The sequence below is a fragment of the Pelodiscus sinensis genome, chromosome 3 (assembly GCF_049634645.1).
Source record: "Pelodiscus sinensis isolate JC-2024 chromosome 3, ASM4963464v1, whole genome shotgun sequence".
Taxonomy (NCBI): domain Eukaryota; kingdom Metazoa; phylum Chordata; order Testudines; family Trionychidae; genus Pelodiscus; species Pelodiscus sinensis.
This window is the reverse complement of record NC_134713.1, coordinates 110,163,793-110,188,431: the sequence shown is the minus strand read 5'-3', so window position 1 is coordinate 110,188,431 and position 24,639 is coordinate 110,163,793. Positions and strand designations below refer to the sequence as shown.

The 24,639-nt window shown below is 44.7% G+C and overlaps 1 protein-coding gene across 6 annotated transcripts in view; it reads right to left on the bottom strand.

The window, feature by feature from the left end:
* SCAF8 (SR-related CTD associated factor 8) overlaps positions 1 to 24,639 on the bottom strand; it is a 206,604-nt gene that overhangs the window by 135,665 nt on the left and 46,300 nt on the right. For all 6 annotated transcript variants that reach the window (XR_012902730.1, XM_075924488.1, XM_075924487.1 and 3 more), the window contains 8 exons: positions 23,936 to 24,053; positions 12,503 to 12,634; positions 12,252 to 12,364; positions 11,091 to 11,284; positions 5,923 to 6,023; positions 5,147 to 5,260; positions 3,174 to 3,330; positions 893 to 1,023 (listed from right to left, as the gene is read on the bottom strand). Coding sequence is in view for 5 of the 6 variants with exons in the window: in XM_075924488.1 (XP_075780603.1) it covers positions 893 to 1,023; positions 3,174 to 3,330; positions 5,147 to 5,260; positions 5,923 to 6,023; positions 11,091 to 11,284; positions 12,252 to 12,364; positions 12,503 to 12,634; positions 23,936 to 24,053 (1,060 nt within the window). In the remaining variant the exon portion in view is untranslated. The remainder of the gene's footprint in view (positions 1 to 892; positions 1,024 to 3,173; positions 3,331 to 5,146; positions 5,261 to 5,922; positions 6,024 to 11,090; positions 11,285 to 12,251; positions 12,365 to 12,502; positions 12,635 to 23,935; positions 24,054 to 24,639) is intronic.

Sequence of the window (24,639 nt, the reverse complement as noted above, 5' to 3'; positions counted from 1 at the left end):
GGAAGAAAACTGAAAGGTATATAGGCTGATTTATGTGGAATTCCAAAGATACCTTTGCAGAAACTTGGAATGCTGTCGCAGGGTGACCTTAGTCTTAAAGAAGACTAAAGTATGCCATGAGAACAACTCTACCCCACTCACTGTTTTAGTGGAGGTGATGGCTACTAGAAATACAGTTTTAGTAATAGATATGGAAAGGAACAAGTATTCAAAGGGAGGCCTCATATGACATCTGAGGACCAAGCTGATGTCCCATGCCAGCTGCCTTGTGGTTGGATAAGCAAAGATGGAAAACCCCTTACCATATGATGTAATATCATAACTGTCAAATGCACTTTTATGAGTTTAAAGATAATCTTGTCAATTTTAGCTATAAAATGTATCTAGTACAAATGGCAATGGAGAGGGTTTAGGTGTAAGATGTTTAAATCACATCTGCTTGAATATCATCCATTTTTGGGCATGTATGTCACAAATACACTGCTTCCTGTTACATAACAGAACACTCTTCATTTCCCCTGAATAGGTTTTTCTTATCTTGCAGAGCACCTTGGGTATCAAGGGAGTTAGGATGAACGCATACAGAAGATCCTCATTCCAATAAAAAAGAGCAACGTCTCAGGATTTGGTTTAAAAAAAAAAAAAAAAAAAAACACTACTGAAGGCATGGAGAATAGTTTTTTTTAAACTGTTTGGAAAGTTATGGAAATAGACTAAAAAAACTGATCTTCATTCTGAAGCCCAAAAGAACTACTTTAACATTAAAAAATACTAATGCCAAAAGCTCAACTCTCACAATTGGCTATGTTAACTTAGAATGTTAAGTTAGAAATCTTGCATCAATGACAAAAAAAAGTGGGAGGGGGACCCCCAAACCGGGCTCAAAACTGACCTGCAGCATAGTTACAGGTTGAGTATATGCTTCTGTCTGTGTGGTAACGGCCGTATTCTTATCAACAGTTGCACTCTGAGTAGTTTGGATATTCTCTTTAACAGCCTCTGCACTCCTCACAGTTTCCCACTCTAAATAAAATAAAAAAGGTATTTTGTGAAAAGTGAGTTTAGTTTGTTTTCATTTCCACATTAAAAACCCCACAATCAACTTAAAAAAAAAAATCATATGTTGGTTAGAAAGTGACAAGCAACAATGAAGCCTACTGTAACTAAAAGTATCTGGTGGGTGAAAAATGAAATACGTAAAAATTATATAGATATAGACACACAGAATCAGTCTCTTGGCAGAAAGACCCTCGACCATCAGAAGCAGAACACAAACATCCTGTAACTTTTTTTAAGTGAATGGAGAATGAACAAAAAATTCCAGGTATACAATTAAATGTAGCTCCATCAGAAACTGATTTGTTTTAAAATGTTCAAGAAATTTAAGTTGATTGTCACTTTATAAATGATTCATGACATATAAAGAATGTAGCAGCCCCTTATGTACTGTCATGCATATTTTACAACATGTCTATATTACTGAGTGACTAATCTGACACATGGTCAAATAGTGTGATTAACAACAACAAAAAATCTGCCTCCAATATCCCAAGGAAAAACGAAGTTGGCATTCTAAACACAAGGTGTTGGAATTAATTTTCAGTATAGATTCAAATTTAATTTTGCTGCCACAGTTAGTAAAACCAATATTTATACACTCAAACATTCCTTAACAGTATCTAAAGCAATGTCTACAAGGCCCCACAATTTGGACTCGGGGGGGGGGGGGGGGGTGAATTTGCAGTTTACATATGGGGATGGCACAGGTGTGAACTAAAAGGTACCTAACTTCACATAATATGAACTCTTAGTTAATTTACATAACAAGGCCTCTTTAGTTAGCTCCTGCAGTGTGCACATATAGGAGAAGTGTGCAGTTCACACCCCCACAATCTTAACTAGGGATGTAAAATCCCATTTAATTGTTTAACTGAGATGTTTAACCAGTTAACCCAGATGTTTAGCTGGTTAACTGATTAAAGAAGGGGCCAGGCGAGGGTTGGGGGAGGTATTCCTGCCCAGCTGGACTGAAGATGCCTCTCCACCTGCCGCTGTTGGGCTGGGGCGACCCCAGCCAGAGCACCCTGAACTGTTGAACTGTGTAGATAAGCCCTGTGATACAAAACAGATTATAAACCAGTGGAAAAAAGGATCAAATATCACCGATAGTCTCAACAGAAAGTATTTAACAATAAAGGATATCCAGATCAGTCTCTTCCATCATTTTACTTTTACATCTTTAGGCCTGATGTGTCAATCATGTCTCAGATTTTACAAGCACTAATATTTGCATATGTACTTAGTAACAATGTAGAAAATCAAAAGCCACTTTTAAAAATATTAATATTTATTGTCATGCTTAACTCCAATGGTCTGAATGTTGGCATAGTATTATGCTGACCTGCAGTGTTACTGTCAGATGTTGACTCAAATGCAAGACAGAAGAAATCCAAATTTCTGGATTTAAGAGCTCAGTGCCCTCTGAACTAAGGATGTTAAATTTCGATTAATCAGCTAATGGAGTAGTCAAAGGAATTTCCATCGACTACTCGATTAGTCAATAAGGAGAGCGCTCGCCATCTCACTGTGTCTCTCTTTTAGAAATGTACAAGAGCAGCGGGTGAGACACAGTGGATTCCTGCTGCCTCTCTCCCTTTGAAGTATAGGCAGCTCCTGTACATTTCAAAGGGATAGAGGCAGTGGGAACTAAAGCAATTCCCACTGGTGCAGGTTCCATCCTGTGCTTCTTCCTTTGAAATGTACAAAAGCCACAGGTGGCTCTTGTATATTTCCAAGGGAAAGGAGCAGCACGGACCGGACCATCGTGAGTGGGACTGTTTCAATCCCCGCTCATGTCATTTCCCCTGCTGCTCCCTGCCTCCCATTGAGACAGTGCTGGGAGAGCGGGACACAGGCTTTTAACCATCTCTTCCCCAGCACCAGCTCGTGCTGCCCCCTCTTTCTGCCTCTCTCACAGAGGCAGCGCCGGGAGGGGGGGCAGGGAGGGGGGGGAGAGTGACCAGTCAAATTCCTGCTCAACTACAAGCATTACACTAGTTGCTTACATCCCTACTCTACAACAAATGCAAAAAAGAACATGTACACCATAAATACACATTTACTGAAAATGAATTTAAGGAATAAAGAAAATAAATATTTTTAATTATTCATACCTGTATTTACAGTCTCCTGGTCAATCATGCCTCCTTCAGCAAAGCCATCTAAATCATCCAATTTCACTTTTTCCCAAGGTATATACGAAACTCCAAGATCCACATCCCAAAACTGCTTGTACTCTGTTTTCACACCTTTATTTAAAGCCCAAGCAATCTGAAAATAAAATTAAATTAGATGATGTAGCTGAATTAAAACACTTGAGTTATCCACTTCACCTTCCAATCAGTGCAAGATTGTGCTCCACTGTACATGAACTGATGCTTCACTTGTATATGTACCAAGCAATAGGGCGTGCTCTCAACATCTAGCAGCAGTGGCTGCTTGGAAGACCTTTGCAACCAAAGACCCAAAAGAACTTTAAGAAGTGTGCTAAATATCTCTAATTTACAAATGGAAAAATGGAGGCATAGAGCTAAAAAGACTTACCAAAGGGTATTGGAGTAAATTAGTAAAAGCACATGTTTAACTTCTAACATACAGTCCTCACTAAAATCAATGAGACTACAGGCAGTCCCCGAGTTACGCGGATCCGACTTATGTCGGATCCGCAGTTACGAACGGGAATTTTCTCGCCCCGGAGGACTGGAGCAGCGGGACGCCTGGTCCCGCCACCCGCCTCCTCCGGGGCGAGAAAAGCTACTCCCCGTCTCCCTGGTCTGCTGGGGGAGCCAGCAGACCAGGGAGACAGGGAGCAAAGCGGCGGAGGACCCGGGGCCAGACCCGCGGCCGCTTCCAGATCAGCTGGAAGGGCCGTGGGTCCGGCCGGGTCCTCCGCGGCTTTGCTCAGCGTCTCCCTGGTCTGCAGACCAGGGAGACGCTGAGCAAAGCCGCGGAGGACCCAGGCCGGACCCGCAGTGCTTCCAGATCAGCTTTGCTCTGCAGGCCAGGGAGACGCTGAGCAAAGCCGCGTAGGACCCGGCCGGATCCGCGGCGCTTCCAGCTGACCTGGAAGCAGCCGCGGGTCCGGCCCCGGGTCCTCCGCTGCTTTGCTCGGCGTCTCCCTGGTCTGCTGGGGGGGGGGGGGGGGGCGCAGCTAGCCCGGGGCCTGTGGTAGAGCAGGTGGGGCGCTGCCGGTTGGTCCCGCAGCACCGCTCCTTGGCACTACTGGACCAACCCGGCAGCACCCAGCTGCTCTGCCCCAGGAGTCCTGATTCAGCCGCTGCTGATCAGTTTCAGCAGTGGCTGAATCAGGACGCCTGGGGCAGAGCAGCTGGGGTGCTGCTGGGTTGGTCCAGTAGCGCCGAGGAGCGGCCGCGCTACTGGACCAACCCAGCAGCACCCGAGCTGCTCTGCCCCAGGCGTCCCCAAGTTAGCCGCTGCTGAGACTGACCAGCGGCTGACTACAGGAAGCCAGAGGCAGAGTTGCTCTGCCCAGGGCTTCCTGGAATCAGCTGCTGATCAGTTTCAGCAGCAGCTGACTTGGGGACGCCTGGGGTTCTTAAGTTGAATCTGTATGTAAGTCAAAACTGGTGTCCAGATTCAGCCGCTGTTGAAACTGATCAGTTTCAGCAGCGGCTGAATCTGGATGCCAGTTCCGACTTACAAACAGATTCAACTTAAGAACAAACCTACAGTCCCTATCTTGTACGTAACCCGGGGACTGCCTGTACATATAAACCTGAAATTAAGCTAGCGTTTAAGTACTCTGCATAGTCAGGAATAGAATCCAGGTGTCCTGACTCCCAGTCCTTTGTGTGTTCAAACTTCCAAAGTATTCCTTAAACAGCAGGTTACCATTTTAAGGTCTGTCTCACTTCCTACCCAAATACACATTTTATAAGAAAATTTCCTACTCTACTTAATACTAACAGAAGTTATTTTGCCTCCTTCTCATGCTCTATTTTGCATACCTTAATCAGACTCATAATATAGAAAAAAACCAGTATTTTTTTAAAGTACATGGTTAAATCATATAAAGATTTCTGCTATATTTAAGTTAGACTATGTTACTGAACAAAACATGGCTTACCTTAATAATTTTAGATCCAATTTTGTAGGATCCAGAACTAAGTTTCTGAAGAGCACGATATGCATCTTGTCTATGAACCATGCAGACATATGCACAACCTCTTGGAGGAATCATCTGTGAAAAAAAAAAAACATCTCATTATTATAGCAATTAACTGTTGTTTAGACCAGTAGTTCTCAACTTTTTTGATACCGGGACTGGCAAACCTATTCACAAACTTTTTGTGTACTGGGAACACTTTATTTGCATATGTGCGTATTCATTATGCAAATGATGAATATGCAAATAAAATATTACTAGTCCACCAAAAGCCCAGCCCCAGCACCAGCCATTGACCCCAGAGTCCCCTGTCTGTCCTAACTGATTCTGGCAAGTTTCTGCTTGGTTTGGATTAGCCCTTTTGTTAGTTTATCCCAGGAAAAGGGACTAATTGAATCTGGGACTATTATACTTTCCTTCTACCACTCTTCTGTAGTCATGTGGCCTGTCCCTATCACAATTCAGAGTGTTAAATGGAATTTAGAAATCTAACCATAGACACTCATATTTGACAAATTTGGCCTATAATAATAAGCTACAAGAAAACTTTTTCCCCCTTCACTTCACACATCTTATATTTCCCTAAATGCAACATGCTTCATGTTTGTCATGTTTTCCTAATATTAAGTACATATTAGTATGGATTTGGCAAATATATCATACAGAATAACTTTCCTAAAAATTAGTAATATGCAGACAGACAGAATTTCAAAATGAAGGACACTGTGCTCACTTACATTAATAGATTCTATTTGTCCAAATTCTTCGAACAAATTAGTTAAATCTTGCTGTGTGGCCTTCTTGTCTACTTGACCAACCCAAAGAGTAGTACTGCAAACTGTCAAAAGACACATTGAATTAAAAAATGACAATACTTTGTACTACATTGTATTCTTCATCTAATAAGTTGAATATGTTGAAAAAAAATTACATCTAAACAACCAATCTGAGGCAAGAATTATAAATATTTTGTGCGGGGAACAGAGCTTAAGTAATTAGAGGCACAAGGATTAAGACTTGATGGAAATGATAAAATGAATTAATGATAAAGCAAGAAATCTTGACTCCCTGCCCATGGCTCTAATAAAAATACAACATTCCATTCAGATAAACTAGCCTTGGTAAAAGGTTCTTGATCTTTATAACTAAAAAAAAAAACGCATCATAAGAGATCAAGAAATAAAAACACAAGATATATCATCAGCTAATGCACCAATTAAAGAAACAAGTAGTTTTAACAAGCAACTTTTCTACTGAGCATGCAATCTCGCATGTAAATCTAAAAACTTACAGAACAATTTACAAAACAGATGAATACAATACATGAAAAAATAAAAGTTAAGGAGCATTATAGGAACTGGTATTTAAAGAGTGATCATTAGGTCAGCTTCCTTCCTCTTCTGAACGTAAAACTGCACAGAAAGATTTTTCGTATCAAAAGTCCAAAAGTCATTCACCTGAAAGCTAACTCATGTCTGATACTCATTTTGATATTAACCTTCTTGTGAAAGTTGTATTTGGATAATGCTTTGATGACTATCTTCATCATTTTATATTACATATCTGTATCTATCTTAATGAGCGTTAATGGCATATCAATTTGCAGGTATTAAAATGAAGACTATCAAAATTATTTGTGAACAAAAAATTGAACTTCAAACTGCTAGTTTTTTTAAACCACATTTCTCAGATAGAAATCAAGCAGCCCAGGGGAATTGATTCTGAAGAGCACAACTATTCTAAAAGTTGAAAAATGAATTTTGTTTTACAAGAACATCTTGTTCCTTAAAAAGAGGGATAGAAATTTTACTTTACTTGGAGCCCTGCTGTATTGCAGTAGTGTTAAATTTAAAAACATTTAATGGTTACTGTGATGTACTTAAATTCAGCCATAGAATACAGTAGAATAGTGATAGAAATGTAGCCGTGTTAGTCTGGTGTAGCTGAAACAAAAAACACTTTAAAGACTAACAAGATGGTTTATTAGGTGATGAGCTTTCATGGGCCAGACCCACTTCCTCAGATCAAATAGTGGAAGAAAATTGTCACAACCATATATACCAAAGGATACAATTTAAAAAAATGAACACATATGAAAAGGACAAATCAAATTTCAGAACAGAAGGCGGATGGCGGGGGGGGGGAGGGGTAAAATGTCTGTGAGCTAATGATATTAGAGGTGATAATTGGGGAAGCTATCTTTGTAATGGGTAAGATAATTAGCATCTTTACTCAAACAAAGACTGCACAGGGGCTGTGGATGCAAGAGGAGAAGTAGATGCTGGCTCAGGGAGGGGGCTCCAGACTGGGAAGGGATGGGGTTAGGATTAGGGTTGGGGTCCTCAGCAAGCCACAGGCTTGTGGATGTAAGGGTGCAGGAGTTTGGGTTCAGTGTGTGAGGGGCTCAGGGCAGGGTGGTTGGGAGTATGATGGGCTAAGGACACAGATTTGAGGTGTGTGGATGGTAAAGGAGTGTTGTGGCAGAAGACTGAGGATGTGGAGGTGCAGGAGTTTGGGGATGAGAAAGGCTCAGGACAGGGGGTTCCAGTGTATGACAGGGTCAGATTTGGGGTCTGGGTGAGTGTGTGCAGGAGTGTTATGATGCTGTGGACAGAGGAGTGCTTGGCCCCAATTGGGGGCTTGCTGGCCAGGCTTCATTTTTGAATAAAATATAATGTCCAACACAAAAGGTTTCAGCTTTGTCTTTATTTATGAGAGGGGCAGGGAACCTGTTTTGAGTCAGGGGTCACTGACCCACAGTAAAGTCAGCTGGGGCCACACAAGCAAGATGCAAAAAAACAACCCCTCCAAGCCTCATTAATGTGGCCCCAATTGTGCTGGTGCGGGCAGGGTGCTGGGGCAGGGTACTCGTGAGGGGGTCTGGACATGGGGAGAGGACAGCGGGGGCCAGTACCTTGGGATCCTGCAGCTGCACGCCCGGTCCGGGTCTCAGGAATCACCGCTCCCCAAACAGCTGGCGTGTTTCCTGAACAGCCAAGTCTGTCACACGCCAGCGACTTCCTTCCTCCTAGCCTAGTGCCTTCCTGCACCGCGGGGGGGGGAGGAAGGGGGAGGAGAGAGGAGAAGAGTAGGAGTCCCAGGACTGAGCCAGCTCCAACTGCTCAGGAAGTCTGTTCCTCCGCTCCCCATGGCAGCCACATGCTTCCTGAGCAGTTAGAGCTGGCGCGGTCCTGGAACTCCTACTCCCCTGCTCCCTACCCCGTGCAGTAAGGCAGCAAGAGAAGAAAGTCGCTGGCGTGCCACAGACCTGGTGTTTCAGGAAATGCGCCGGCTGTTTGGGGTGAGGGGAAAGCAGCTTGCGCAATTCCTGAAACCCCGGGCATGGCGCACAGTGCACCTTGCAGGAAGCCAGAGCTACCTCCATTGTCACTGGAGGTAGCGTCAGCGAAGTTTTCTTCTGGGGGGGGGGGGGAGGGGGGGGGAGAGGAGGGGAAATGGAGAGTGGGCCCAAATGCCTCGTGATCAACTGGTTGAGCCCCCCGGAGCGACCAGTTGATTGCGATCGACGGGTTGGTGACCACGGTTCTAGAGGGATACCTCAAACTCTTTTACCACAAAAGAGCTTGAAAAAAAGCACAGAGAATTGCTTCCCTGGGACTCAGCTTTAGTTACGGGGAGAGGTGAGGCCACAACATGGACTCAGCACAGAGGAATTTAACTAAACTTAAAACAAATAAATTAGCCTGACTGCCTCTAAATAAACATTGCCTGTCCCAAGCTCATTTCATCCCTCTCACAGCCTCTGTTGCTCCTCACACACAAAGGGGACTGAACAGGCAACCCATTTTTTTCAATTTAAATCTTGGCACCTTCTTCCTATTGGCTCTCCTGGCTCCATGCCAACATTTCCTGGATTTTTTTCAGGGATTCTCTGAATTCAATCCTTAAGTTCAGGGGTAGGGAACCTTTTTGGGTCAGGGTGTACTGACCCACAGAAAAATCAGTCAGGGGCTGCACGCAAGTGAGAAGCAAAAAAAAAAAAAAAAAAAAAAAAAACCTCACAGACGTGGTCCCTAACTGAGAAGGAGAAAGACATTTCCCACATTCCCCTCACACATGAGCCTAGACGAGCCCAGCCTAGTAGATTTGTAGATTTTGTGTGCTCCAGCCCTACAGTAGGGTAGCAAAGGGGCTGGAGTGCCAGCACAAGCTCCCCAATACTGGCAATCCGTGAACTGCATCCAGCCTCTGGGCTTGAGGTTCTCCACCTCTGCTTCAGTTATTGAATAGTGGTATGTTTAGAAAAGTGCAGCACTCCTTCCATCCATCACATTTCCTGACAGTGACATAGCTGTAGTTTTACACTTAATATAGTGACTGAAGAGCTCTTTCCACTGCTGTAGTAAATCTACTTCTCAGAGGGCCGGTCTACACTGTAGTGCAGAGGTGGGCAATAATTTTTTAAGGGGGGCCATTGCACAAATTTCGGAAGTGGTCATGGGCTGCCCCAGAAGGGGCAGGGCCTGGCAACTTCACATGCTCCACTGCCCACAGAGCCTGATTGGCCTGGGGATGGGGAAGTGCGTGAAGTTCTTGCCTCCCACCCCGTCCTACAAGGGGCATATGGCGCCTAGAGGGAATCACCATCCATTTCGAACCTCAAAGGGGAAGCAGCCTGGGGGTGGGGAAGTGGCTGTGGGCCAGATCAAATGGCTTGGTGGGCCAGATCTGGCCCACGGACGTTGTCTTGTGCCCACCCCTGTTAAAGTGGGAGATCAACTTAAGTTAGAGAACTTCAGCTACAAGAATAATGTAGCTGAAGTTGATGTACTTAGATCTACTTACCACAGTATCTTCACTGTGGTGTGTTGACAGGAGATGCTCTCCCATCAACTGCCCTCACGCTTCTCATTCTGGTGGAATACCAAAGCTGACATGAGAATGATCTCTCATCAAGACTATATAAGTAACCTCTGCTGGACTGATTGCTGCCTGTTGCTCCATCTGACAGTACAGACATACTTTAAGAGGCACTAGTTTGTGATAGAGCCAGGAATAGAAAAAGTTCTGCTGGGTTATACATCCATAGCTATAACCACAGCTGAGATTGTGAAGTATAAACATACTGTTAACTAGAAATCTGTTGCAGATTATGTACCAGCAGAATAGCCACAATCCTAACTGGACAAAGACATCTGAATTCATGGCTTCTGGCACCTACTTCAATACACATTCTTCTCGGCTAAAGGCTATTTTATGGGGAAGACTCTCTCCACCCTCCTTTTCATTCTCTATCTCCAGAGTACTAGTGTTTTCTGCAGGGATCACAGCTGTCTCAAATAGCACTCCAAAGAACCAGAACAAAAGATGAACAACTTTGAATTAACTGGGTTTTGGATACCAATCTTGATGCTGGTCACACAAAAACAATGACTCCCAACTGATGTAATTTTCTTGTAGATCCTGCTCTATATACCCCCATTTAATCCTATATACACACAAAAAGTATAATAAAATGCTGTTATTTTAGAAACTGGTAATTTGAGAATAGGATGGAAGAGGAAATAGTTCTCAGGAACCTATTGATAAAATGAACTCAAATCAGCATCGCAAACTCTACCCTGCCCCCTGAACTGACACATCATTTTCCAGGCAATCTATATATATTTCCAATGCAAATATAAAATTCGACATTAAACGGAATCTATGATGTAACAATGTTCATGCGACAGATGCCACTGCCCATTATTTTTACAATAGTAAAATCTTTGAAGGAACTGAATCCCACTTTCTTCACGATGAAATGATTGTCTTTTGAGACTACAGTTACTAAACTAAAATTAGTCAAAATGGTACATTTCCTTACAGCGAAGTGTAAAGGGCTAATCGCTCTCTCTCTCTCTCTAATACTAAGATATCGAAACATAAAGTAACTGTTACTTACCACTTAATGTTTTAGATCGAATAGGAGGCAATCCCTTTTTTTGGCGTTCTTTTTCCCTTTCTCTAGCTCGTCTTTCACTGGAGTATGACCGCGATGACTTTCTCTTTCTTTCTCTTGACCTTGAGCGTGAACGTTTCCTATGTTTACGTTTTCGGGAACCAGACCGTGACCTAGACCTCCGTTTTCTTGGTGACCTACAAAACATTAATTTTAATACCTTGAACAGAGGACAGGGGAGATATGTTCATTTTTATTTTTATTAAAAATCAACACTCAGCATAGTAATATAGACTTTCTTTAGTGTTTGTTTAAATGCTTAATAAAATAATATGCAAATGATTTTTCCTACTGTATAGCGGAAAGATATGTCCTGCTCTTAGTGTGGAAGCTAAAAAGGGCATTAGTCTGACTTCAAGAAAGAAATGTAAAGTAACAGCAGAAAAATAAGGATTACAGAAGAAAAGCCCTTCCCAAAGTCAACATTTTAGCTACGTATTTGTATTATTTAGAAATTTAAGGAATCCACATCTAAAAAAAATTAGTTGCCTTGCCAAAAAGTCAATTAACTATACAGCTTAATCCTGTTTAGATTAGGGATGTTACATTTCGATTAATCAATAGGGTGCCTCCACCTTTGAAGTGGAGCAACAGCCCTAAGGCCAAAGCACTGCGGGGAGCATGGGGCCAGCATGGGCCTGCCCTTGTGCACTGACGGTATTTCAAAGAGGCAGCGCCGCATGGAGCCCAAGGTCAGCAGGGGGAGTCCCCAGCTGATCCCAGGATTCACGTGATGCTGCTGCTTTGAAATGCCGCATAGACACTGGGGGACACTCCAGCTGGCCCCGGGCTCCATGCAGCGCTGCTGCTTTCAAGCACTGCCTGCTCTCTCCCCTGCTTTGCTGCCTCTCTCTCACGGAGACAGCAAGGGGGCAGTGGAAGCAACTATTGGACTAGCCTGTTGATTATCCAATAAGCCTTTGTTTATCGGATAGTTAACTAGTCATTCACATCCCCAGTTTAAATATAGACTATTTAATTCATTTCCAATGTAATACGCAACCATGTTGGAAGCCAAAAATTCACAAACAAAACAAACATAACACAGTCTCTGTATTTTAGAACAGAGTTGATTATACTTGAATAATAAGTTGATTATGAAACCTTGACCGAGATCTTGAGTGTGTTCTTGATCTTGAGCGAACAGCTGATTTCTTTTCTTCTTGTTCAAAAATCTCTTCTTCGACTACATCTTGCCCTTCATCTATATCCATGTCCTAATTATGAAATAAATGAGAAATAAAAGCAAAAATATACAAAACATACAGTGGTATACAAAGAGAGACAACATAATTTCTAAAGTTAATTTTTTCCTCTCAAACCTCAGTAATTTAATGAGAAATGGTAAATTTCACCTGTTGTTGAATATCCATTGAATCATCTAGGTTTGTTTCCACTTCTAAAAACTGCTGTTGACTACTCCCTTGTGATGGTGATGCAGAGTGCTCGGACCCAAAATTTCCTTCTTGATTTTCCTCAGGGCTTGCCTGCACATGACAAATATTACATTAAAAAAAATTTGGAGACCAAATTGTTCATTATGTCAAAGTATGATACGATGTAGGACATACAAACATGACTGTTGGAATATTTTTTTAAACAATTTATTTGCAAGTGTCTGGGATTTTTTTTAACCACTTCATTTTTTGTAAATGCAAATAAAGTTAATGTGCAAACCTGCTAAGAGAACTCTGAGTTAAAGTTTATTTACCTTCATTACACTCTGTATACTCCAGTACACAAACAGTGTTTAACACAGCCAACATGTTTTCAGTTCCCATCAAAATTACTATTATCAAGCTATGAGTTAAGATAACGTTTATGAAGAAGATTGTTTTTTCACAATTCTGGTTAATTAGAACTAAACAAAACGACCAAATACGTAAACTCAGTAATCTTGTATAATAGAAAAAAGCATGTATCAAAATAGTCATATTATTTTTAAATATATAAATATTCTGTTAGTACACAAGTCATTGGTAACAGCTTATTGTAGTCAATTCCATAAAAAAACAATTTCATGACTGATTATTTTGTTATGATGTAAAACTAGTTTAAAAATTATTTAATTCTAACCTCTTGGACCAGTATGAGATAAAACAAGACAAGACAAATTATGAAAATGTTTAGTTTTAAGCCTGGATGTTAATTACAAAAAAGAAATCTATCACTGCAACTTCATCTGAAAAATGTGCAAATCACACTAATTTTAGAATGTAAACTACAAAATTGTTAACTATTAAAGGAAAATTAACACAACAAACTTACTGGATTTTCACATTAGTGCTTAAGCTTGTTAAAGTAAATGCTTACAATGATTCTTGCAAACACAGGATGTACAAGCTAGAGGGTTTGAACAATCAGTTTCCTAGATGAAATACTTATTTTGTTTGGGAAAAAAATCACCCCTTAGATAGCCTTTAACTGAATTAATATATTTTAGAAAAATAAAGGAAACAGCTCTCCAACTTAACAACAGAAGAGGAGGTTACTCACCTCCTGTAACTGATGTTCTTTGAGATGAGCATCCCTGGGGGTGCTCCACATCAGGTGTCGAGCGTCCCAGTGCCTCTAGATGGCGTTTTGCTAGCAGTGCTTCAGTGTGGGCCGCGCATGCACGGCTCACAACGTGCATGAACTCCCTGACTAGCTATGTGTAGGCACAGCCACCCCGCCTCCCTTCAGTTCCTTCTCTATCCGGAACCGGGCGGGGGATCGTGATTGACAAGATTGCTTTTATTTTATTTTTATAGGTTTCCAAAGTAGAGGGGAGGAAGGGAGGGTAGTGGAGCACCCCCAGGGACGCTTATCTCGAAGAATGTCAGTTACAGGAGGTGAATAACCTCCTCTTCTCCTTCGAGAGAGAGAGGTCCCTGGGGGTGCTCCACATCAGGTGACTACAAGCAGTCTATCTTATGGACAGGGCTTGACAATCTATGTAATCTACTTGCCCGTGGCAAGTAGATTACAACCTGGAAGAGCCGGGTTCGGGCGATCTGCGCATGCACAGATTGCCAGACAGCACGGCTGGCGAGCGGGGCTTGCCGTGGCATGGCGAGCCCTGCTTATGGAGGTAGGGACTTCGGATCCGGTAAGTATTCTGTTGCACCACAGCCTTCGCTCACTTAGCGTGGCATAAAGGACCCAAGGAAAGCCAGTAGAGTTTCGTGAAAGTGTGATCCGTGGACCACGTTGCTACTGCACAAATGTCCTCCAGTGGAACTTTTCTGAGGTATGCGACCGAGGTTGCAACTGGCCTCGTAAAGTGTGCTCGGATTGGAGCAGGTGCAGGTAAAGTTATTAAGTGAATAGCGGGTATTAATGCACTCTGATATTCTTTGAGAGGATACTCTCTCTCCCGTGTTATGGTTAGCTATGGAAACAAACAGGTGAGGAGAAGACCTGAATGATTTTGTTCTGTCAATGTAGAAAGAAAGAGCGCTTTTGATGTCAAGTGTGAGCATCTGTGCTTCAAAGGCACTGGAATGGGGCTTTGGGAAAAACACATTTGATTGATGTGAAAGGCCATGAGTACCTTAGGTAAAAAATTAGGGTGTGGCCACATGTAAGAAAAATAGTAAATGGTGGTCCGGACATGAGAGCGGCCAATTCGCTTACTCTGCTTGCTGATGTGATAGTCTCTAGGAACGCTGTTTTAAGCATTACATGGAGTAAGGAACATGTGGCCATAAGTTCAAAGGGCAGTTTTGTTAATGTCTTCAGAACCAGGTGGAGGTCCCATTGTTTTTGTGGGGGTGACACGTCAGGGTATAGAGCTTGGAGGCCCTTCAAAAACTGTTTCATCGTGGGGTGTGCAAACAAAGTGGTGTCATGCAGTGGTACATGGAATGTTGTTATAGCTGGTAGGTGCACTCTGACTGAGGCCAATGAGAGAATAGACTGTGTCAGGTGCAGTATGTAATCCAATATTATTGGGAGTGGGGCTATTTGCAGTGATACATTGCGCTCGCAGGCCCAGTGTGTAAATCAAGTAAATTTACTGATATAGGTTTTTCTTGTTGCAGGAGCTCTGCTGTGCAGAAGAACTTCCTGGACTTGTTGGGAGACCTGGAGCTCTATGCCAGTGAAGCACTGAGGTGCCCGCTTTTAGATGGAGCATCGAGAGTTGAGGGAGAGGTGTGCTGATTTGCGGGTGATAGAGGATGTAAGATACCTGTGGGCTGTCTGGATTTGAAGGGGCGTGCCTGTAGTTAGACTGGACACCATTTTAATTAAACTTTGACTGATGGAGGCATAGTTAGCCTCTTTGTCAGTGAATGAATGTTTGGTTTGTACTGCGTTAGGAGCCAACCTTGGAGAAACCTCATAAATAGCCTCACATTGCGTACCACAGGGTTGCAGGAAGCCATATGGCCTAAACGTCAAAGGAAGTCAAGTGTGGTGACTTTTGGCATGTCCTGTAGGGATAATGCCAGGAGGCTGATGTGAGTAGCTCTGTCGGGAGGGAGAGAAGCTTTGGCTGTGACACAGTTGAGGTGTGCCGCAATAAATTGGATGGTCTGCAAGGGTGTAAGCATTGATCGGGGGTGGTTTACTAGAAGTATTAGAGAATGAAGACAGTCTAGCACCAGATGAGGGTGTTGATGACACTCGTGTCTGGACCTTGTTTTGACTAGGCAGTCGGCCAGGTAGGGATATATGGCAACTCCTTGTCCGAGGTGGGCAGTGACTGCCACTAGGCTCTTGGAAAATAGAGATAGAGAGAGCCCGAAGGGTAGGACCATGTACTGAAAATGGTTTGGTCCCATGTGTCTGAGGTAATTAATGATGAAGGAAGAGGGTTGCACTAGGAGGCCAGCTGCATAGTGACAGCTGTAGCCATCGTTCTTGTGGCTGTGTCTGCTGCATCGAAAGCCGTTTGCAACACTATACGTGAAAATTGACTCCCCTTCAGAAACAATGGCTTTGAAATATGCAGTTTTTTGCTTTCGGGCAGATCATCAATAAATGTGTTCATGTTATTGTTATAATAGTATTTACTAAGCAGGGCTGAATAAATTGCTACCCTCAGCTGGTGTGTGGCTGCAGCATACACTCTTTTACCAAACGAGTCTAATCTTTTATTGTCTTTGTCAGAGGGGGTTAAGTAATTTTGGTGCCTATTTCTTTGCTGTGCAGCATCCACCACAAAGGGATTAGGGGTGGGGAGAATATGTGAAGAGAAATTCAGCTTGTAGGATATTACCGAGCTCGTGGGGAATATACCGTACTTCCTCCACAGGAATATTTAGATCTTGTGCAACTCTTTTAAATAAGTTTTGGAAAGAGGAAACGTCCTCCAAAGTGTTAGTGGAGGGAGGTAGAATTGCCTCCCCCGTATCAGCTAATGATGTTGTGTGAGCCAAAGATCCCATCGCTGACATAGGGGAATATTGGCTCTCATTATCACTCCTCCTAATGTGTCTGTGAGGCGATTCAGTACATCGTGAGAGCCTTATCTATATGTTTAATTTTAAATAGTCTCTTTCTGTGCTGTTGTGGAGGTTAGTTCCACATTTGCCACTGTGGGCGGTAGGCCACGAGCAGGAACATCCACAGGTAGGGATCCCAGGGAGTCATTTGCGCTCTGATAAGGTCCAGTTGCAAGTGACTGTGTGTCCCCCGTGACCCTTCTGAATCAGGGACCAGTTGTGATGAAACGAGTCTAATCTTTTATTGTCTTTGCCAGCACCAAAATCCTCTCCCTCTTCATGTGAGGGGGGAGACGGCGAATCTGAGTCATCAGAAAGCAGTGACTAAATGTGTCTGTCTTCATTAAAAGTGAAGAGATGAATCAATCTGCAAGACTTTATTCTCCCTGTATGTGATATGGGGAGTTTGAGATGTGGGGGGCTGTGCTAGCTGAAAGGAGCCCGTTTATCCCAGAGCTAAGAGGGAGAGCTATTGCCCCTAATAGTTGAGAGGAAGGTGCAGTATTGACTGAGTGCTCTATCCCTTCCCTAGGTGCCATCATGAGAGGCTGAGGTACAGGTGGAGCTGTCATAATGGTCGGCATTACCAGGGTTTCTGAGGTTCGCACGGAATGGCCTATTGCCTCTGTAAGGGCAGCATTTGAAACGCTTTCTGGATTACTACACTGTTCGTCCGAAGTACGTGGACAGTCAAACGTGCTCAAATGGTTCTTATCTGAGTGGTCTGACTTTTTTACCACAGACTGCCTTTGGTGGGTTGCTGAGGTAACGAGCTTGCACTTCTCTAGGGGAGTGAAGAGTTGCATCAATGTGCAAGTCTTTATTCTCCCTGTACGTAATCAGAGAAGTTTGTGACGCGGGGGGTTGCGCTAGCTGAGAGGAGCACGTTTTTACCGCAGAGCTGAGAGGGAGAGCTATTGCCCCTAATAATTGAGAAAAAGGGAAGTGTTCTCAGAATGCTCTATCCCTTCTCTGGGTGCCATCTTGAGAGGCTGAGGTACCCGTGTAGCTGTCATTGGGTCAGTGTTACCGGATTTGCTGAGGCTGGCACAGAATGGCACTTTGCCTCTGTTGGTGGAGCGTTTGAAGTGCTTTCAGGCTTACTACGCTGTTCACCCGAAGTACCTGGTTGGCTAAACATGCTCAGACGGTTCTTGCCTGAGTGGTCTGATTTTTTTCCCTCAGACTGCCTCTTGGTGGGTTGCTGAGGTAATGATCCTGCCCTTCTTTTAGAGGGCTTAGAGTTATCTTTGTTAGGTATTAAGCCATGCCCAGAGCCTGGGTCAGAGGCATGTCTTTTGTTGTTGTCATTATGGAGCTTTTTCAATATAAGCTCCTTCTCTCCGTGAGACCCGAGTCTCATTTTGACACAGTGCGGGCAATCTCTGTGCGAATGAGAGCTCCCCAGACATGTGAGGCAGGAGTCATGCCCATAGAGGCAGACACCGCACCACTGCAGAGCGCACAGAGTTTGAAGCTGGGAGAGCTCATGCCAGCTTGTATGCTGAAGCGGTGGTTCAAACCCTGTGCCGTCTTTTTTTTTTTTTTTTTAAACTAGTACTAATTTAATCTAAATAACAAGAAACAGTGAGGGTATGTCTACACTACCATCCTAGTTCGAACTAGGGTGGTTAATGTAGGCAACCGGAGTTGCAAATGAAGCCCAGGATTTGAATTTCCCAGGCTTCATTTGCAGGTTGCCGGGTGCAGCCGTTTTTAAATGTCCGCTAGTTTGGACTCCGTGCCCACGGCTACACGCGGCACGAACTAGGTAGTTCGGATTAGGCTTCCTATTCCGAACTACCGGTACACCAAACAGTAGTTTGGAATAGGAAACCTAATCCAAACTACCTAGTTCGTGCCGCGTGTTGCCACGGGCACGGAGTCCGAACTAGCGGACATTTAAAAATAGCGGCTCTCGGCAACATGCAAATGAAGCCCGGGAAATTCAAATCCCGGGCTTCATTTGCAACTCCGGTTGCCTACATTAACCACCCTAGTTCGAACTAGGGTGGTAGTGTAGACATACCCTGAAAGACTTAACCAAAAGCTAGTAACTAACTAAAAACTAACTACTTTAACAACTAAGTGTGCTGAAGAGAGAAGAGCACTGCCATGTTCTGTCAGTAGACAGGGACGGTAGACAGGAAGTGAAGGGAGGCGGGGGGAAGCATCTGCGCATAGCTAGTCAGGGAGTTCGCACGCATTGCGCGTCGCGTATGCGCGGCCCCTGCTGAAGCACTGCTAGTGAAACTCCATCCAGAGGCACTGGGACGCTCTACACCTGATGTGGAACACATCCAGATTTTATGTGAATTTTAGTGCAGAAGGCAGATGGCTTTCTACATAAAGAAAAAAATGACTTTTATAGTTTCAAATTCAATTCAGAGAAGCCAATTTCTTAAAAAAAATATATAGAGTAATTTTTTGCACAGGACACATGCAAAAGAATATTACTTCTCTTCTGGACAGGCTGGGAAAAAGCTATTATTACCATCTTTATTATTAATTATAATAATGCACTGCATTCAAAAAACTGTCAGGGCACCATGATGCAATCTGACAGTACTAAATGTACTGGGCATTCATAAAATGAATTAAAATGAAACTAAAAAAATGACAAAAAGAGAGCTCCATATAAAACAGACGTTTAGAATCCATGTTTTGTAATGACCATTTATCAGAACATACTAAGGGGGCTGTGGCCCCTGCTCGCTGCACATGCCAATCCCCCTTTTGCGGGGGGTAGGCAACCCTGGCTCTCCCCATCAGTCACAGGTGAGGTCCAGGCTGTGGCCACATCAACCTGGGTCCCTTCTCCCTCCCCCACCAGCTTGAGTCCCTTCTCTACCCCACCCCCTCTGCTGCCATGCCAGCTTGGGTCCCCTTCTCCCTCCAACCCTCTGGCCAGCGGAGGCCCCTTCTTCTCCTGCCATGGGAGCCTGAGTCCCTTCTCCCTCTCCTGCCACACTAGCCCAGGACTCCTCCTCCCCCTGCTGCACCAGACTGGGTCTCTTTTCCCTTCCCCTTCCACGCCAGCCCAGACGGCTTTCCACTCCCCCATCCCTGAAAGCCAAGGTTTCTTCTCCTTCCCCCCCCCTTTTCTCTCCCCTCCCCAACAATAACCTCCCTTCCCCCGCTCCTGGCCCTAGTGCATGCCAAGCCTGTTGTAACCCCAGCAACCGGAGAGGCACAGAGATGCCTGCCAGCCCGATGTGGGGTGCAGCAAGGTGCAGATAGTGTCATGTGCATGCAGTGCTCCAGGGCACTGCAACCTGCTGAGGTGGGGAAAGGAGCAGCGTGGGGGGGCACTGTCCCAACCTCTGCCTCGTGCAGTCTCACCTGCACTGCTCACTGCCCTAGCTCTGCCCACAGAGCCCCCCTCCCAGCCCCGCCCCCCCCGCTTACCTGCTGGCAGCGGAAGGGAAGGAGCAGACAGGTCAGTGTGGTGGCTTCCCTGAAAAGCTGAGGACTGCTCTGGCAACTGCAGTAAGTACAGCCACTGAGGAGGGGGTGAGTATCCTCTGGGGCAGCCAGACTCTGGGTGACTGGGCGCCGTACTCTAGTTCCCCAAGAGCCCATTGCTGGCACATAAGTCTGGCTGGAAGCCCCGCTCCTAGCACTGGCCCCTGGACTGCTCTCCTGAGCACTGTCCTCTCCGCTCCTTCCCCTGGCCTTGGGCTGTGATGTGGGGTCTGCGGGCTATTGTGCCATGTTTCTTGGCACTCAAAGTGCTGTGGGGGTGGGGATGGCAGAAGGAGAGTAGGGGCTTAGTTTAAAATAGCAATTTTTTCCAAGTGGTGAGGGGAAGCAGCAAGGTCAGGCTCGAGCTGGGACAGGGGGGAGGAGGGAGAGAGGGAAGAGGCAGGTGGGACTCAGAGTGACGTGGATGACATCACTCCATTGTCCCACAGGAACAGTTTTGTTTAAAATATATAATTTCTAGCCTGCTAATCAGTGTTCCATCTTATATTTTCTACCCTTGGATGGGCTGAATTTTCTTTTGGGCAGGTTGAAATTTCTCATGTGCAACACCAATATTGAAGTAGTGTGTGGATGTGCACCACCAATACAAACAAAAAACATATATATATAGACAATAAATTAAAACAGAAAATAGTTAACAAGGAGCAATGCTTATATTTCACATGAAATCAAATTAAAAAAATTAACACTACTCTTGCAGTACATTTATCATTATCCTAACAACTTTAGCTAGTAAACACACAAAAAGCACATTAGCCATACAAACTCTACCTTAAGACGCTAAACAAATCTATGAGTCAACTAGAAATAATCATGCTCTCCTTGCAAATACTAATACAATATTTACTGACACTGGAAAGGAGAATAAAAGGCATTCATTAAGGCATATATGATTTCTCTGGGGAATGTTTAGGATCCACGCTATACAGGCAGTCCTCAGGTTACGTACAAGATAGGGACTGTAGGTTTGTTCTTAAGTTGAATCTGTATGCAAGTCGGAACTGGCGTCCAGATTCAGCCGCTGCTGAAACTGACCGCCAGTTCTGACTTACATACAGATTCAACTTAAGAACCCCAAGCTTCCCCAAGTCAGCTGCTGCTGAAACTGATCAGCAGCTGATTCCAGGAAGCCTGGGGCAGAGCAACTCTGCCTCGGGCTTCCTGTAGTCAGCGCTGGAGAGTTTCAGCAGCGGCTGACTTGGGGACGCCTGGGTCAGAGCAGCTGGGGTGCTGCTGGGTTGCTCCAGTAGCACCGCTCCTCGGCGCTACTGGACCAACCCAGCAGCACCCCAGCTGCTCTGCCCCAGGCGTCCTGATTCAGCCACTGCTGAAACTGACCAGCAGCGGCTGAATCAGGACCTGGGGCAGAGCAGCTGGGGTGCTGCCGGGTTGGTCCAGTAGTGCCCAGAGCGGCGCTGCAGGACCAATCGGCAGCGCCCCAGCTGCTCTGCCCCTGGGTCCAAAACAAAAGCCTGGTCTGCTGGGGGGAGGGGGGGCACACTAGCTGCGCCCCCCCCCCCCCCCCCCCCAGCAGACCAGGGACACGGGGAGCAGAGCCGCAGCGGCAAAGCTCTGGCAAAGTCTCAGAGGCGCGGGACCCCGCCGCAGCTGCGGCTTCAGTCCCGGTGCCTGTGGTCTGCTGGGAATGGTCCCCAGCAGACCACAGGCACCGCGACTGAAGCCGCAGCCGCGGCGGGTTCCCGCGCTTCTGAGGCTTTGCTCTGGCAAAGCCTCAGAAGCGCGGGAACCCGCCCGGTGCCCCTGGTCTGCTGGAGACGGTCTCCAGCAGACCAGGGGCTCCGGAGCAGCTTACGAACGGGGCTCTCTCGCCCCGGAGCTCGCAGGTAGCTATCCGCCACCTCGACCTCCGGGGCGAGAAAGCCCCGTTCGTAAGTGCGGATCCGACATAAGTCGGATCCGCGTAAGTCGGGGACTGCCTGTATAAGGAAAAGTGAAACAGAGACCTGTAAAAACAGATCAAAGTTCTTCTGGTTTGAAACTTTCACCTTGTGTGTGTCACCAACTCAAAGAGTAAAATCCCCAAAACAAATTAATACCAGGCTCCGGGGTTTGTAGACAGATGAATGTTTCAGAGCTTGCAAATATGGTTTCATCCTCCAAAACAGCATCACACCTAATACTTGCTACTCCTGACTCATAACAGCCAAAACTCTTCCACATAGTAAGGCCAGATCTTGGCTAATACACGGTATACTGTATTATATTAACACTAGATTTAAACAAATCATTAAGATCAGTGTTTTAGATATCTGCGAAGCTAAAAAAACCCAACCCCTGTTAAAATAATCTTTTTCTTTCCTACCTTAAGCCATTAACACCTCGCCTATGTAAACTTTGTTTGAAACGTGATCATGCAAATATTGTGGCGCGTGCACACCCCATGCAGCCTGCTTTCCCCTCCACCATCCCTCCAACTCAGACAGACAGAGAGGACTACCACAAGTGAGTCAGGACACCCCAAACAAACTGGCTCTTGTCTCCACCTCATTGCAAAGATGCCAGAATCCACCCACTCCTTTCCCCTCATCTATCCCTGTGCAATCTGCTCCCCCAGCCTAGCTGGGGGTTGGGATAAAATCCTGCTTCTCAAACTTGCAGATACGAGCAGTCCAGCTGGGAGTCAGGACAGGACAGACAGCACTAACAAATTATCCACCCCCCCCTCCCTCCTCCCAGGACACAGCACTAACAAACTTCCCCCTGCCTCCACCTCACCTCTATGCCAGCACTCACTCACCTGCTTTTTCACCCACCTACTTCATGCCCACCTACCTCATGCAGTCAATCCTTTACCTCCCCCTTCCTAGCCCAGGAGGCTTGAGGAGAGTGCTAGCTTTCTGCCTCTCAATTTCTCCCTGCCTGCACACACAGGACTCTCTAAACTCACCTCTCCTTTGACCTCCCCCCAGCCAATTACTCTCCCCTCCTTCTCCCCCAGCCTTCTCCTTCAATTCAAACACACAGCTCCGTATGACACTGCTGCTTAGCAAGACGCCTCTACCTGCTGCTAGTCAGCTGAGCTCCCTGCCTGCGCAGCTTAGCAGGAACTTAGCTGCTAGCCAGATGTATCCTTTAGGAAAATATAGGTGTCTTAAGTATCCAAAAAATAAAACAGAATGGTGAGTTAAGGAAAATAATGCTGTGATAACAGGCGAACGCATGAAACAGAAAAGTAATGGGCAATCACAAGTTTCAGAAAAACAGGACGGTCATATAAAAGAATCTGGGTACTGTTCAACATTCTGCCAACTTGATTTCACTAGAGTAAGGAATAGAGTTTTTAAGGAGAGTGAAAGTACAGAGAGAAACTGCTGTATATTTCAATGTATGTATATTTAAAAGTTCTTATGTAGCACAATTCAGTATCTTTTACTTTTGTGGGGGGTTTTATCTTGTTTTCCTTAAAACCAACAGTCCTTTGAATATCTCCTGTGTTCCCAGATTCCAATTTCTACTTTATTTCTTGCTCCTTTTGCAAGCCATCTTTCTAGCCCTCCATGAAAGAAGGAATTAAAAAACAAAAATCTTGTTTAAGAGTGAACAGAATGGCTTGAAGTGAAGCATATGTGCAGTTCAACTAAAGGCTAGTCCCTCCTAACTTAATAAGTACAAAAGTTATAGATCACATTTGTTTTGGATTTTTTGTTTTGTTTTTTGTCTTCACTTAATCCAAGTCATAACTTTATAAACCTAATCCATGTAATTAGCCAGTGACAGAGTTTCATTATTATGAGTAAGAATATTAGGGGGAAAAAACAGTTTATTGTCCTAAAGCACAGTCTGTATTTTTAACGATGTGGAAGAACACAAGAATCAATTACAGTAATAACCATAAGATGGAGTAGTTACCTTTTGAGGCTGCTGTTGCTCTAGAAGTTGCTGTCGGAGATGTTCTAAATTTTGTTGTTGCAGTTGTTCAGCAAGTTGATGAAAAAGTGAGCTGTTCACAGACTCTGATACTAGAGGCCTAGAATAAAATAATTGAAAAACGCTCAGCATTGAATTTTGTTTCTTGAGACTAAATAACCTAATAAACAAAATATATTTTTAAAAAGTAGCATGCTACACATACATTTTCCAAACACACAGGCAATTTAAGACACACTAGGGGGCATAAATAGCCATTAAAACTGTTAAATGATTAAACAATTATATTGCTTAACCAGTTAACTGCTGGGAGAGTGGGTACAACAGTTAACCAGTTGGGTTGGGTCCCACAAGGGCTACAATCCCGCAGTCTCTGTGGTGCAGGGATCCTGCCTGCCACGCATGGCAGGGGGTGTTCTAGCCAGACCGGGCTGCTCCAGCCAGGCAGTCTGCGGGTGGGATCCTGCTAGCTAGTCTCATAGCTAGAGATGTAAGCAACTAGTCAACTACCTGAAAAGCATATGCTTATCAGGTAGCTGAATGACTATTCGACTACTCACTCCCCCGCAGCCTCTATCAGAGGCAGTGGGAGGAAGAGGAGGGAGCTGTTGCTGGGAGGAGCACACTTAAAAGCTAGTTCACCCCACACCATCTCTGCAGTGCGGGAGGAGTGCAGGGGAGGCAGA